The sequence below is a fragment of the Micropterus dolomieu genome, linkage group LG04, assembly GCF_021292245.1.
Source record: "Micropterus dolomieu isolate WLL.071019.BEF.003 ecotype Adirondacks linkage group LG04, ASM2129224v1, whole genome shotgun sequence".
Classification (NCBI taxonomy): Eukaryota; Metazoa; Chordata; class Actinopteri; order Centrarchiformes; family Centrarchidae; genus Micropterus; species Micropterus dolomieu.
In genome coordinates this window covers 9015424-9030939 of record NC_060153.1, presented here as the reverse complement: position 1 = coordinate 9030939, position 15516 = coordinate 9015424, and the positions used below count along the sequence as shown (strand labels likewise).

General features: G+C 40.6%; 1 protein-coding gene across 1 annotated transcript in view; it reads left to right on the top strand.

Moving 5' to 3' along the window:
- The first annotated feature begins 1446 nt into the window (after nt 1–1446).
- The window catches only part of LOC123969781 (calcium uniporter protein, mitochondrial-like), a 20727-nt gene continuing 6657 nt past the window's right edge, over nt 1447–15516 (top strand). Inside the window, exon 1 of the mRNA XM_046047446.1 lies at nt 1447–1880. Coding sequence (XP_045903402.1) covers nt 1773–1880 — 108 coding nt within the window. The 5' untranslated portion in view covers nt 1447–1772. The remainder of the gene's footprint in view (nt 1881–15516) is intronic.

Sequence of the window (15516 nt, the reverse complement as noted above, 5' to 3'; positions counted from 1 at the left end):
GGGGATGCGGTGGTTCACTTGTTCTGTGTGATCGGTAGGTTTTAGCTTCTATCTTTAATTTTTTTCACGTCCGTTTGAGTCATTTTGACAGCCCTGAATACAACCTTCAAATCTATAATGCAACTGCAAAACTGTCTATTTCTCACTTTTTCCAACTAATTTGACAATATTTCTCGCTAAGCCCCGCCCCCCTTAGTTACTGTTGCTAAGTCCGACAAACTGCCTGCGCTGCCACTGTCTATAACAGCACTCTCCAGAGAAATATTGTCAAATGTGCTGGAAAAAGCGATCTCAGAAAGAAGCAGACAGTTTTGCCGTTGCATTATACATTTGAAGGTTGTATTCAGGCTGTCAAACTGACAGATTTATTTTAGGTTTTGGAAAGTGAATAAATCGTACTTCTCTTATCAACCTCTCTGGGTAGCGACTGTAACTATTGCAAGTGCCCCAAGAACAGCGTTTGACCATATCTTAGAAAAATACTGCCAAAAAAAGCTAGAAAATGACTCTTTTTACATTTAAGTCAATGGAGCGCATCCATGAAAGTGTCGGACCTCAGTTAGAGCGAGTCCTATACTGTGATTGGCCAGCTGAGTATTTGGGGCTTGGCTTAGCGAAGGGTCAATTGATCCAGCTGACTGCCCATCAGTCCTTAAATTACACCTTGGTCTGGTGAGCAGCATGTCAGGTAGACAAAGACTTCACATTTCCAAAAAGACACTTAGACAATCAAATTCTTCACTATTATTAAATGTTTAGATCATTCATAACTTTAATTCATATTTTAAAAAATTATGATGTCTACTGTTTTGTAGTTTTTGTCTCTTAAACTCTTGTTTGGCTGTTATTAAAGATGTATCTTTGGTCAGTGATAATCACTTCATCAGACTTTTTATTCAGCACTTCATTAGTGTCTACTGGGTCTTGCACTGCCATTCAGCTTAGTAGCACTGGTGGTGTAATATTTCCCTGTCAAATCAAACATTGTAAAATGTATAGTCTAGGTATTGTTTTTTTCTATCACAGTCAACAGCCAAGTAGATTTACACACATAAAATTAATTTGGTGTTTTGGTGCTAAACAATTGGCAAGGCAAATTTATCTGTATAGCACATTTCAACAACAAGGGATTTCAATGTGCTTTACATAAAACATAACGGTAACAGGGAAATAAGACATTTAATTACAAATTTTAAAATGAGTTAAATAGACAATAAGTAATTGTAGTGTAACATAATATTCAAAAGTCTTTACTTTGATTGAATAAAAGGCAGTGGTTTACTTAAAAACAAGAGATGTTGCTTCTGTGCCATATGTAATGAGAACGCAGGTCAGTCAGAGGGGCCTCAAAATAAATTTTGATTTGGGCCCCCCAAAGGTCTAGGGCCGGCTCTGCCTTTGGCTAAACATTCACTGCCATGGTCAGGGTGTGTGGCGCTTTGGAGACAGTGTCAGCTACGTAACGTTCACTTGGGCTGGGACGGCACGTAACGTTCAGCTGCTCCAGCCTCCCTGCTGGCTAATTCATGCATCACAGACCAACGAGAAAAAAAAGGCGAAAAAGGAAGGGGAGTCTGGTACGGTTGTCAGAAGGTACGCAGCTCAGGCTTTGTCGTGCCTCCAAGTGTCCCGTAGCTGTCCTCTCGTCTGTTGTTGCTTGCATAGACAACACCCTGTTTTCAACTGGTAAACCGGGCTCCGAAGCACATATTGTGGAAGTGGCTCTACCCGGTATGCCCCAACAGCACAGCTAACACGGTTAACGGCTGACAATGGCTTCGGTTCGGATGGTCGGCAAAGTTACGGGGGGACTTTTGGGAAGTATTCAGCTCCTTCACGGTGGTCTCAAAACTGCTCGTCCGGTTCCATTTCTGCACCAGGTAAATGAATCCTTTAGCTAATTAACTGAATTCGTCGTAGGTTTGCTAAGTTACACCCCCGAACAACTAATTCTGCCGTGATGTGGCTGATAAACTGGTTTCCTGCTTTTTGAGCACAACCCAGGGTAAGTTACTTTGGTAACGTTCAACCATGGTCGATTTGAATAGCTAACTTCACTCATTTGAGGGCACTGTTCAAAAATGAATGTCTATTTCCAACTACTTGTTCAACTACTAATGAACGTTTTTATGACTGTGACAGGCATCGGTCTTTTTGCCCCCGTCTGTCTGTCTGTCACTATCTGCTCTATTTTTCTGCGTCCTGTAAGTTAATTTTCATTCTCAATTTACATTTCAACTAATACATTATTTAAGTACATTACCTAGCTCTACAGGGATTTAAATAGTCTAAACATGTGTACATGACCTGAGCCTTGCACAGTGTGTATGAAGCAGTGCTCATTCAGTTACTCCTCTGAGGACGCTGTTCAGGCACCCATTTGGAGAAAGAGGCCATGATTAGGCTTCTAAATATACTTCTAAACTTTAAGTAGAGACTTACCTTGCCTTACACAATTCCAAGAGCCATCTAAAATTGCTATACTGTGCAGCCTACCTTACAGTGTGTCCAGCACAAAGATCAATATCTTATTCTATCATATGTCAGTATTGTGCACCATCAGGTGCTTGTCTGTATACATAATTCATCACTGATCAGCAAGTCCGAGCCATAGTCAGAGATGCAGGGAATATCTCTGTCTGCACAAATCATGGAGTGGATAGAGTTGTGTCGTGCAGGTGGGTGATGCTGCATAAAGTTAAACTCCACATTGCATCGGAGCATCACCAAGATGTGTTTGTTACATAGCTCGACTCAGTTTGATTTATAAGCTCTTGATTGGGCCAGTTTAAATGAACTATTTTTAAAATCCATTTTATTACCCAAATGAAATGGCAGAGGTCAGCTAAGTAAGTAGTGAGCATACCTCAATGTTGCTAAATGCCACGATAGTCTCCATACTGAGTGAATACTGATGTACAGTTTGTGGGATTGAGGAAGAACCCATTATGTTTGCTAGATGGGCAAGCTGTCATGAGTCACTCCTGCATGCAAGAATGACTAAGATTAGTTCTATTTTTAGACAGAATCATATATAAAATCGGAGCTGCAGCCTTCCACTGTTCAAATGACACACTGTAAGAAAAGTGTTCCTACTGCAAACCCCATTAAGAACTCATCTTACTCATTGGCATGCTCAGTATGTTCCAAACAAGTCACATTTTCACTAAAATATGGTTATGGTTACTCTTTCCATGTTGTCCTATTGCTCTCTTTGAAGCTTAGAAAATACACCAGAAGCAGCGTGTTTAGCCTGCTTGAATACATGCAGCAAGGGTCCCTGCAATTACAGGGTTGAACTCTACTGTGCAAGTGTACTCTCGATGGCTTTCCTTCCCAAAAACATGTGATAAAACTCTCAGGTGAAGAGTTTTTTTTTTAAGGAGTGGCTGCACCACTGCTTGTTTAGAATAGGCGGGTACAGCGTCTGCAACAAGAGAGCTGCTGACAAGGCAGAGAACACTGCTGCATACAAAACCAGTTTTAGGAATATGGGGTCAGTTTTATATGAGGCTGTTTCTAACAAACATAAATTGAATTGAGATAATCTAGGGAGCAGTATTAACCAGTGAAATTGACAGTGATCACTCCAGAGGCTGTGGATAAAAAAATGAAAAGGGATTTCCTTTCATTTTGACTTAACAGATCTTTGTTAATTCCTTGGTTCAGTGTAACAGCAACTATAAACAACTTAAGTCAGTGCCAGCAGACATGAATTAAGTCTCGAGCTCCTCGACAGTGTGCACTCCCCAACAGCGTGCACTGAGATATGCTCCCCTTTGGCCAGGGAAAGTGTCATTTTTATGCGACATTTCCTTTATAAAAAGAGTCAAATGAACCATCATCCACTGAGTCCACAGGAGATAAAACCCCAGTTTTCTAACAGTTGCTGTTTAGTTTTCTACTGCCCTCAGGAAAAGTTTGCTACCGGGAAGATATTATCAAGGTAGACACTTTCACTTTTATGAGAGAAGCTTCAGGGAGTTTGGCTTTTATGTCCGTAAGCGATGGCGTTTCTTTCTTTTATATAGTCAGTACCGCAATGCTCTGCAGGTAAACTGAAAATAATAAGATTGGAGCTTAAAGTACTATTAAGCATATCAGGAAAGCTGAGCAGGAGAATTTGACTGACTGTGTTCTGCAGCCGCCTGTCATTGTTCATTGCCTGTATGTACAGTAACACATAAAAGCAACAGTATGACATTTTGGGAAATATATTTGTTTGCAGTTTTCTTTCTAGATTTAGATGTGATCGAAGATCGATATCAGTTTCATCTTTCTGCATTCAGTGTTGAAAGGTTCAGGAAGTTAAACAGGCTGTAAACTATGAGCGTTGCTCCATCGCAAGTGTAAATGAGAAAGTTGCTCCCAGTTTTTGTGCTTAGTAGATTGAATATACTCCCAACATACTGAACTGGATCACTTAATTTGACTGTGGGTGTAATTACAAACCAGCCTATTTCCCAATATATAGGCCTAACTCTGTTCCTTTTAAGCGTACAACTCAATTGTGAAAACAAATGATACACAAGCAGGGTTTCAACAGCATACAGGAACAAAACTCATTTTGTTGTTCTGGTCATTCTGTCACATTTATGGTTTGTACTTTCAGTGTGCTGAACATTTGTGCCTGAAATAGAGACAAATGTCTGCTATTCCACAGAAACCGTAAACCCTGAAACAAGCATCACCTCGTCACTGAAACGGTTGACATGTTTTGTCTGACAGGTGGCTCCATCTGCTGTCTTGCAGCTTTCATCGTGTGGACTGGCACTATACTTTAAGATTGAAGCGGTTTCATTCCAGCAAGCATGGCTGCCTGTTTCTCAGTGTCAAGGGTAGCCATACCAGGCACAGAGGCGGGCAGCATCCACAGAAATTGAATAGGGCTGAAATTCTGGAGGAAGCACGTGGTCATCACCCATAGGGAGTCTTTCAGACTTTTGTTTCTGGCAAGTTTTCCAGCTTGTGCGGTGAAACCCCTACAAATGGTTCAGAATACTTTGCTCTATACCACATAGGGCTGCACAATTATGGTTATATTGTATTTTTATTGGACTTTAAAATTTAAATAAACAGGCAACTGCTTTCACATCTGTGTTATGCTGCATTTCTGCTAATGTACAAATCTTTGCATCAAAATAAGACTGGTCTTAAAATGCATCATCTCCTAGAAGCAAAATATGAATAACATTTTTACCCGGAAAGTCGACTTAGTCCAGCTGCTGCTGCGCCATGGTTTTCTCCCGTCCTCTGCACAGCTTTATCTTCCTCTGGAAGCATCTCAGCTGAGCACATTGCTGGCTTGTTGTTATTGTCTTTTTTGTGCTTCTACCTATAGCTTCTACTCTGCTTACCAGCAACGGCTCTCGACGACCCGGTTTTGTTCGGTTGTCTGCAGGCTGCATGTGCCATAGGGAGCGTTTCAGAATCAAAGCGTTGATTTGCAACGCATTCATTTGCATGATTTTGCTGACATGTTTAGATTTTGTTGATTTGGTAATCAGTGCTTGATTTTTGTGCCTTTGCTATGATTACAGCGTTTCCCCTAGTATGGAGTTATAGCAGCGGAGGTGAAGCAAAATTTTTGTTTGAATATAAAACCCCAACACAGCATGTCTCAGCAGTATTGCTCTTGTGTCCATGAGCATGCGATGCACATGAGAATAGTTTAAAACTTCAGTGTTTCCCCAATTTAATGTGAGCTTTAGCTGAATGTTTTGGTGCTGGTGGTCATTGTCACGGTGGAGGAGGGTTTGGGGGTCCTCCCCCAAGAAAATCTTACATTTTCGAATGACAAATATGTAATTTCACATCACATGAGGTGCATTTTATTTGCACATTAAAATCCAAAAAGAAGCATCTCCTCATTAGCTTAAACGGACTAGTTTGCATCACTAATTTGCTTTACTAACCTCAGCTCCTCCAGTCACCTCCGTCCTTTCTTTTCTTAACAACCACTTTTTCAGACTCATCTGAAAAATAATTGAACCAGTCTGTACAGGACAGAGCTGCAGACTACACCAGTTTACTCTCAGATTGTAACTGAAGTTCTCAACATTGGACAAGTAGGCAGTAATAAAATACAGGTACCTGTTACTTTCTATTGAGCTAATGTTACATAGCAGCCAAAAGACGCAGCCTGAGCTTCCCTGCTCATCTGCGCAGTCTGAAGGGGAGGGAGGATGATAGCTAACTTAGCGTTAATCGGCTTCACTTTTCCAGCAGGTGGGGAAACAACAGACTTTTCTTGGTCTTGAAAAGCTAACGCACTGTAACAGACACCCTACATTTACTGCCAGAATATTTCCCTCCGCTTGCGTTCACCGTGACTTTCTGCCGCTCAGACAATCAAACCCTCATTCCTTACAGGAGTTACGCTGTTAACAGCATCTGTCACGCAGATGTTTTATATAGAACGATGAGAGGAAGCTAGCCAAGCATTTAGTGTTGCCATGCTCGAACAGTGTGCGAGTAAAAATATTTGTAGCGCATAGTTTAATTATCGTGGGAAATTTTAGTAGCGGCGGTCATGATATGCGTTCAGCAGCGGCAGTGTGCCACTGGTGAATTCATATAGGGGAAACACTAGATTAAGGCAATGTAGATAAATTTTTTGTCTGTTTTAACTGTGTTTTTGTTGATTTATGATCGGAATTTGCACAGGATGTTTTATTTTGAAAATTTACCAGATTCTGTATGCCGCTCTGTGTCTGACTTCCGGCCCAGTTCGATCTGTTCCCTGCAGCTTGACGTGGCTTCCATCAAAAATAGACTTCTGTATTCTTCACGGATCGGAGGCGAGAGCTGCATCTGGCACGCTTCAAGGACGCGCTGCGTCTGATGGATTCCCAAACATTGACTAGAAGGGCCGCGACTAGCTCCGGCAGCCGTGGGGCAGCGGACACATATGGACTCGTGGACTTTGCTGTCTACTCTGGATTGTAGCAGCAGGATGTGCACGCACAGCCAAAATATGCCCCTTGGCTGTAAGTTTAGGAAGCACTTGATTTGATATGCAGCGGAGCATGCATTCTAAACGGCAATGTCGCCGTCGATTGTGTTCTTTTAATTGTGGGACGCTAAAATCGTAATCGCGATCAATAATCGATTAATTGTGCAGCCCTACTACAACATAAGAAAAATCAGGCCCTACCTTACTCAGTATGCCACCTAGCTTCTGGTACAGGCCATGGTTATCTCTTGCCTCGACTATTGCAATGCTCTCCTAGTAGGTCTTCCAGCTTGTGCAATGAAACCCCTACAAATAGTTCAGAACACAGCAGCGCATCTGGTTTTGATCAACCCAAAAGGACTCATATCACTCACTCCATTACTCAGCGACCTCCACTGGCTACCCGTGGCTTCCCAAATCATATTCCCTAATGCTTGCATAGAGAGTTGCAAAGTATCATCAGCTTTACTTCTTTCCCTAAGTATGTACCCCATTGATGCTGTACACGCTAATAGCTCTTAGTAGTATTTATTGCTGCTCTTACTAGTACTGTATCTATTGTCACTTGTGGGTATTTTATTGATGCTCTTTTGATGCAGTATTGAGCCTGTATGTTGTTCCTCAAATATAAGTTGCTTTGGATTAGCGTCTGCCAAATAAGTAAATGTAAATGTTGGGATGTCACATGTAACAAAATCATGTCGCACCCCTTCCTTCCCCCTTGTTTCCTGTCTGCTTCTCTACAATCAACTGTCCAGTAATGATTAAAAAAATGTCGGAAAAAAACATACTCTGGATATCTAATCTGACTAAGGGATGCAAGGTGGAGCTATCTGTGTGTCTCCTGGTTCAAGCAGGACTGGCAAAAAGCTAGAAACAAGCGCTTCTTCTGCAAATGAAAAATAAGTAGAGTCAGTAGAGCAGCATTTCTTCCCTTGACCTGGGACACTTAGTGTTTGTTAATGACTCAACCAGCCCCATCTACCTAATTTGCATATTGAGATAACAAGAACCATATTAGTACAAGAAACAAATGCAATGGCCTCTGATTAGGTATCATTAAATGGATAATGTAACTTAACTAACTATTAAGAGATTCACTGATGTTTAAGGGAGACCATGTTGACATTGGATGTTTTATATTCATTGATGTTCTGTCTTACGAACTGTTGAGGCCTGTGACATCATCAGCTTAACTGATGCAACTCAGAAATCAGCTGGCACATATAGTATTTATTAGTTGTTGATTCCTGAAACATCTACCTGCTCCTGGTAACGGGTTTTAAAGTAAAACTGAAAGCTTGAAAATATGCCTCTGGCCTTTTTTGGTGTAACTCTTCTTGTATCTAGATACATAACACAAGTTAATACCAAGTGTAAAATTCATTCATTCTTTCTCAAAACCTCAAAATGACAGTGATATATTTTGCAACACACAGAAAACATTTTGAATATCTTTTGCCTGGCACAGGCTATAAAGCTTAGACTTACAATTTTTTTTTGAGCCAAGTCATTATTGATTCCTTGTAGAAATGCGCTTAGAGAATAACATTCAGTGTATGATCCTTATGGTTAAAATAGATACATAAATAAGGGTTTGTCTTGTCAACAACACATGCTGAGATCAATAAGGTGTCTTTGAATCCTTCAAGTCTAAATGTATCAATCCTAACCTTTGAAAGAGTTGTTATTGCTTCTTTTTGAATTTGCCCTATCTGGCTGTTCCGTACCTTTGCAAACACCACACAAATTTCTAAATCAGCACCCTCCTTTTTGTCCCCGTCGTTTCAATATTTAACTCCTCCATTGTGTTATGCCAGCCTGTAGGGCAGTGGTCGGCAATAGGCGGCCCGCAGGCCAAAGCTGGCCTGCCAGCAATAATATCTGGCCTGTGGCCAGATTACTTTGATAGCGGCAAAAAAATCAAACGTTATAGCAGCAGGTGCTGAAACAGATCATGTCAGCAAAAGTTACTCACATAATCACTTCCTCTTAAGTGATTGTGCCTACAAAATAAAAGCGCGAGAACATCTTTGAAAAGTTCTGAAGGAGATTCTAAAGTAAAAGCTCTCAATTAAGAGTCTCTGGCTTGCTTGACACACCTCAGAAAAAGCTGTCAGAGAACGTGAGATCGGAATCCCCTGAATGAGAAACACAGGAATTTCCTCTGTCTGGAGATACTGAGGAAATGAAAATAAGCGTCCATAGGTTGATGTGGACCAATCACCGGGAGGCACACACTAAAACACACATGTAAAATGATCTCTGCATAATCAATTTGTAGGAAAGAGAGAAAAATAATAGCTGCAGGAAGTGGGGATTGAACACTCAACCCTACAAACAGGAGTCCTGTGTACTGGCTGAGCTAAACAGGCACAGAGTAAATTAAGGATTAGAAATAATAAATTCACGATGTTCTGGCCCGCCGTCTAATGACTTGAAAAAACTTTGGCCCGATGCCAACCCCTGCTGTAGGGTAAAGAGTTGTTTGCTGGTTTAAGTTTGGAGTATCTTAGTGTGTCATAAAATAAAAATAGCCTAGCCATTTGGGCTGACCTGTGAGAACAAAAGTTCTACTCTTATAAGTATGGACAGTTACCGTCTTCTCAAGGCAGAACAACTATTTGGAAAGCTGTCAAGGCTCTGCTTGTTGGACCTGCTTGACTAAAGGCCATCGTCACATTTGCAGCATGCATTAAATGTGGCTTTTGATTTGAAGTAATATCCATGGTTTCCATGTTTTTAATCTCTCAGTGCATTATTATTTTTTACTTTGATTTTTACTGTTACCAGACAGAACTATACAAACATAAACCTTGTCTTTCCACTACCTTGGCCTACATGCCATTGTATTGCAGCTATCTTCATCTTCATCCCACTGTATTTCCTCTTCGTTCTTCTAACCTGACTGGATCATTAACTCAATAACTGAAGAAAAATGCTTTAATGCAAATCATTTTCATGGTACGGTGCTGGGTGTTCTTAGTCGTAATTGCAACAGGGAGTAATTCAATTTCTAGTCTTAGTAGCCTTCTTTTTTTAGGCCGTTTATCACTCACACAGTTTCCTTTTTTTTCCTGCTTTAAGTCATGCCTGCAAGTCATCACATTATGAATGTGATCATACACACATGTGAGTGTGTATGCGGAGAAGTCACTATCCCTTTGTTTAGTGGTATCAAACCCTTGATGAGGGTGGGAGGAGATACCTTTAGGAGGTCTAGATGCAACAGGCCATAACTCACTTGTGACAGGATTCATAATGGAGCGGCCTGCTGGGAGACTGCAGGGAAAATGATGCTGCTTGTCACCGTGATAGCCCTGTTCATTGCTCGAGCCTAGCCTGCTTCACTGCAGAGGAGGGACATGGCAGTTTCTCACCATATTGCGTGGTTTTCATTACCCGTCTTCACCCTGTTGGCGCAGCATAAATAAGAAATGCATAGCTCAAAGGGTAAATATACCATGAGTTGATTGTTTAGAGGAAGAACAGTTGGAAAAAATGATTTGGTAATGAGGAGCAGGTGTGCAGCATTTTTCCCTGCAGCTCCAATTTGACTCCCGAAATGTGTGAAGGACAATGGATAAACTGTGACTACCTGCACTCTAAATATTGATTAGTTGTGTAACTGGGAAGTGTTTTGTTTCTGATAAGCAGACAAATGTACAATTGAGAAGCCAATGATGACATTAGCCTTCATGTATAAAGACCCACTCTAAATTTCTGTGTATCTCTATGCTATTTCTAGCCACAATAGCAGCAGGGCTTTTGGTCAGTCCAGCACCTTAGTCCAGACTGAAATGTTTCAATAAATACTGGACGGATGGCCATGAATTTCTGTACAGACTCTGATGGCCCACAGAGAATTAAGCCTTACAATGTATGTGGTCCCCTAACTTTTCCTCTAGCACCACCATGAGTTTGACATTTTTGATTTTGAGTGAAAAATCTCAACAACTATTGGATGGATTGCCATGAAATTTGGAACAGATGTTCAGTGTGTCAAGAGGAGAAATTGACACAAGTTTGGTGGTTTGGAGATTCACAGAACATTTTACTAGTGCCATCAGTAGGTAAACATTTAAATTTGTCTAGTACTTTGGTTTATGAAGAAATACCTGCAAAACCGGTCTGTTTAGCTGTACATTGTGTTTAATGCAATTTAGCAATTGTTAGCATGCTAACGTGCAAAAATGGTTAACACTTTAAACATTATCTTGCATGGCATAGCATAGCATGGCTGTAGACACTCTTGGTAATATACACTGCTCAAAAAAATAAAAGGAACACTAAAATAACACATCCTGGATCTGAATGAATGAAATAATCTCATTAAATACTCCTTTCTTTACATAATTGAATGTGCTGACAACAAAATCACACAAAAATTATCAATGGAAATCAAATTTATCAACCCATGGAGGTCTGGATTTGGAGTCACACTCAAAATCAAAGTGGAAAACCGCACTACAGGCCGATCCAACTTTGATGTAATGTCCTTAAAACAAGTCAAGATGAGGCTCAGTAGTGTTTGTGGCCTCCACGTGCCTGTATGACCTCCCTACAACGCCTGGGCATGCTCCTGATGAGGTGGCGGATGGTCTCCTGAGGGATCTCCTCCCAGACCTGGACTAAAGCATCCGCCAACTCCTGGACAGTCTGTGGTGCAACGTGGCGTTGGTGGATGGAACGAGACATGATGTCCCAGATGTGCTCAATTGGATTCAGGTCTGGGGAACGGATGGGCCAGTCCATAGCATCAATGTCTTCCTCTTGCAGGAACTGCTGACACACTCCAGCCACATGAGGTCTAGCACCGCACCAGCATATGGTCTCACAAGGGGTCTGAGGATCTCATTTCGGTACCTAATGGCAGTCAGGCTACCTCTGGCGAGCACATGGAGGGCTGTGCTACCACTAGAGTGAAAGCACCGCTAGCATTCAAAAGTGACCAAAACATCAGCCAGGAAGCATAGGAACTGAGAAGTGTTCTGTGGTCACCACCTGCAGAACCACTCCTTTATTGGGGGTGTCTTGCTAATTGCCTATAATTTCCACCTGTTGTCTATTCCATTTGCACAACAGCATCTGAAATTGATTGTCAATCAGTGTTGCTTCCTAAGTGGACAGTTTGATTTCACAGGAGTGTGATTGAATTGGAGTTACATTGTGTTGACAAGTGTTCCCTTTATTTTTTTTTTATTTTGTACAATAATGGGACATTATGTGCAATATCATGGACATAGTTATTTAACATTTTGAATTAACCATATACACTTTGTACTTAGAGATCTGATATTGTGCATACATATGCCACTTCTCGCACACATACGGACAGGTGACAAAGGAAAAGCCAACATAAAGTGTAACATTGGTAAGGTGTTGGGGCACCATATGCTGCCAGAACAGCTTCAGTGTGCATTGGCATTGATTCTACAAGTCTCTAGAACTCAATTGGAGGGATGGACACCATTCTTCCAAAAGATATTTCCTCCTTTGGTGTTTTGATGATGGTGTTAGAGAGCGCTGTCCAAAATCTCCCATAGATGTTCAATTGGGTTGAGATTTGGTTCCCGCAAAGGCCATAACACATGTTTACACCATTTTCATACTCAAACCATTCAGTGACCCCTCATGCCCTATGGATGAGGGCATTGTCCTGAAAGAGACCACTCCCATCAGCGTAGAAAGGTTTCATCATAGGAGAAAGGTGATGACTCAGAACAATTTTGTATTGATTTGCAGTGACCCTTACCTCTAAGGGGACAAGTGAACCCAAACCATGCTAGCAAAATACCCACCACAGCATAACAAAGCCACTGCTGCACCGTTCTCTTGGTGTACGCCACACATGCGTTCGTCCACTTGTTGAGAATGTGGTGATGGATGACTCATCTGACTACATTACTTTTTTCCACATCTCTGAAGACCAGTTCATATTGTCTTTGCACCACTAAAACTAGGGCTGGATGATATGGCCAAAAATGTTATCACGATAAAAAGTTTCATATCTTTCGATATCGATAATTACTACAATAAGTATCAAATAGTTTTTCAAGTTTTTTTTTCAAGTGATTTTTGCTCCTGAGTGAAAGTTGAAGAAACCTGATGGTTAATTGTGGTTTAAACTTTTCTTTATGGTCAACACTTGATGCCAAACAGTGGATCACATCACAAATCTGAGATGGAACATTCAAAATATTTATGATAAAATCTTTGTCAACAAATATCTTTAAGTAAAATTAAGTAAAACCTATTTTCATTCCTTTTTACTCCATAGAATAAACATCTTAATAAGAAAAATTAAGTCTTAATTCGTGTATGATTCAAGTGAATAAAATCAAACATTTATTGAATATTTATTGAACATTTGTTATATTGTTATTAAAAATTATATTGCGATAATTATTGTTTTCTTTTCCAGCCCTAACTAAAACTCTCAAATGTGCATGGTTATATGTGTTTATGCACTGTAACCCTACTGTATGACCTCCTCTTTATTCATCTCAATAATGTTTGACGGACTTGCTGACAGTCTGAGCACATCCTGCATTGACACTCTGTTTTTCCTTATAGATCGCACTAATGCACGGGCATCACGTTCATCAAATTACCCTATTTACTTTGCCTTTCCCATATATCTAAATGCAGATGTCACTTCAGTCGCTGTTGAAACACGAGCCAGCTGAGCAGTCTTTGTGACTGATGCTCCTGCCATCCGTACACCAACAATGAACCCCCTTTTTACCACCTTTCCTCTTGCCATCTTGATTGGATGATATTTGCTTTATTGTACCATGCTGTGCACCCGTGTGGAAACGTGCATTCGTTAGGTTTCTTCACTCATTTAATTTGTGACCTGGCTGTATATGCAACCAAGAACCAACTTGATATATGAGCAAGTTATGACCCTTAGCCTTGACCTTGTTTATATTTTTGCCATTGTGTATATTTAAGATTTTGTGGATTTTGGATATTTGTTTATGATTATTTGAATTCTTTATATTTGTGGTCTTTTTTACTTGTACTGCTGCTGCTGCACAACAATTTCCCTCGGGATAAATTACTTCTATGTAATCATATTTCTGTCTCTGTATTGTTTGCCAATGTGTTCTAGGCATTAACAGCAGCAGTCAGATTATCCCCACAAGGCACATAAAAAGCATTATTGCAGTCGCTCATTATGTGTCTGTCACTGAGTGTAATGAAGCCGTGGGGCTCGTTCGCTGTTTTTTTTTAATACTCCATTACAAAAACTCAACAATAGGGGTCATTTGTCACATAATACTCTTCAACTTAAATGTATATAGATTGTTTGCTATAAATATATAACATATTGTTGCCAAATTGTTGTTTAATGTTATTGTCCTGCTGTGTGAGAGCATTTGTAACTGCCACGTGTAGGTGAGGCCACAGACTGTAACAATACAGGATGAGGAGCATGGCTTTGGAAATGGGCTATTTTTCATCACATAGCTCACCAAGATCCATTTTCAGCCACAGTAGATGCGTTCAGTTGATTTAGAATGGGAGGGGTATGTGTGTGCACATACAATTTAAACTGCCTGGAGTCAGTCAGCTGCGGAATTGACTCTGGTCAATGATCTCTCACACACACATACGCAGGCGTTACCATTCTGCTAAGAGACAAATGGTCCACCCTTGCCCTTGATACTTACATCCAGATTTGCTGTTTTCACATTAGCAGGGCACAAATATGTGATGTGAGCACAAACTCACTCCCCTGTTTAAAATATGTTGACATGAAGTGTTGACTGACATGGTTATAGGCATTTTATTGACATGCACCTGCTGTATGTTTTGGCAGTCAGCACCTGCACCACTCAGTTTAATGAAGCGCTATGGCTGCGGCAAGAGGGGTGGTTTATGAAATGTGGTTTCAGGCTGTTTAATATACTGGTAATGTGTTTGCTGTCTGAGGTTAGCTATGAGGAGTTACAGAATAACTAGACTCTTTCAGGTTTCAGGGACAGCATGGTTATGCACAGCTGTACTGAGTATTGTGATCACCGTGAGATATTACAAATTTGTAGACCGTCAGGGATTTATCTATACTAGTTATATTGTGGCAGCTATCCCTTTAATTTCTCTGGTTTTATTAGGCCAGATGTTCCCAACCTTTTTTGGCTGGTGGCCCCTTAAAACAAAGCAATATCTACTTGTAACCCTTTGTTACACGTTAGTGTGGACACTGAGTGTGAACATGAGTTGTGAGCTGTTCAACCAAAGAGAGATTTTTCATTCTCAGATTCTTACATTTAAAAGATTTTTAGAGGCTTTAAAGGAACATTATATGTTTGGCGCCCCTGTTGCATTTGTAAATAAGGACAGCTATACACATGCATTCATTATCATTACATATCTCTAATAAAGACGTCTCACATTGGTTTCACCTACAACAGTGGTCAGTGGCCAAACATCAACCAAGCGCAACAACACAAGACATAGCAAGCCAGCTAAATAAGTTATTACTTACTACTCCAACAGCAAGAAGGCCAGATCAGCATCTGCCTTGCATCAGCTCTTTTAGCTTATGACAA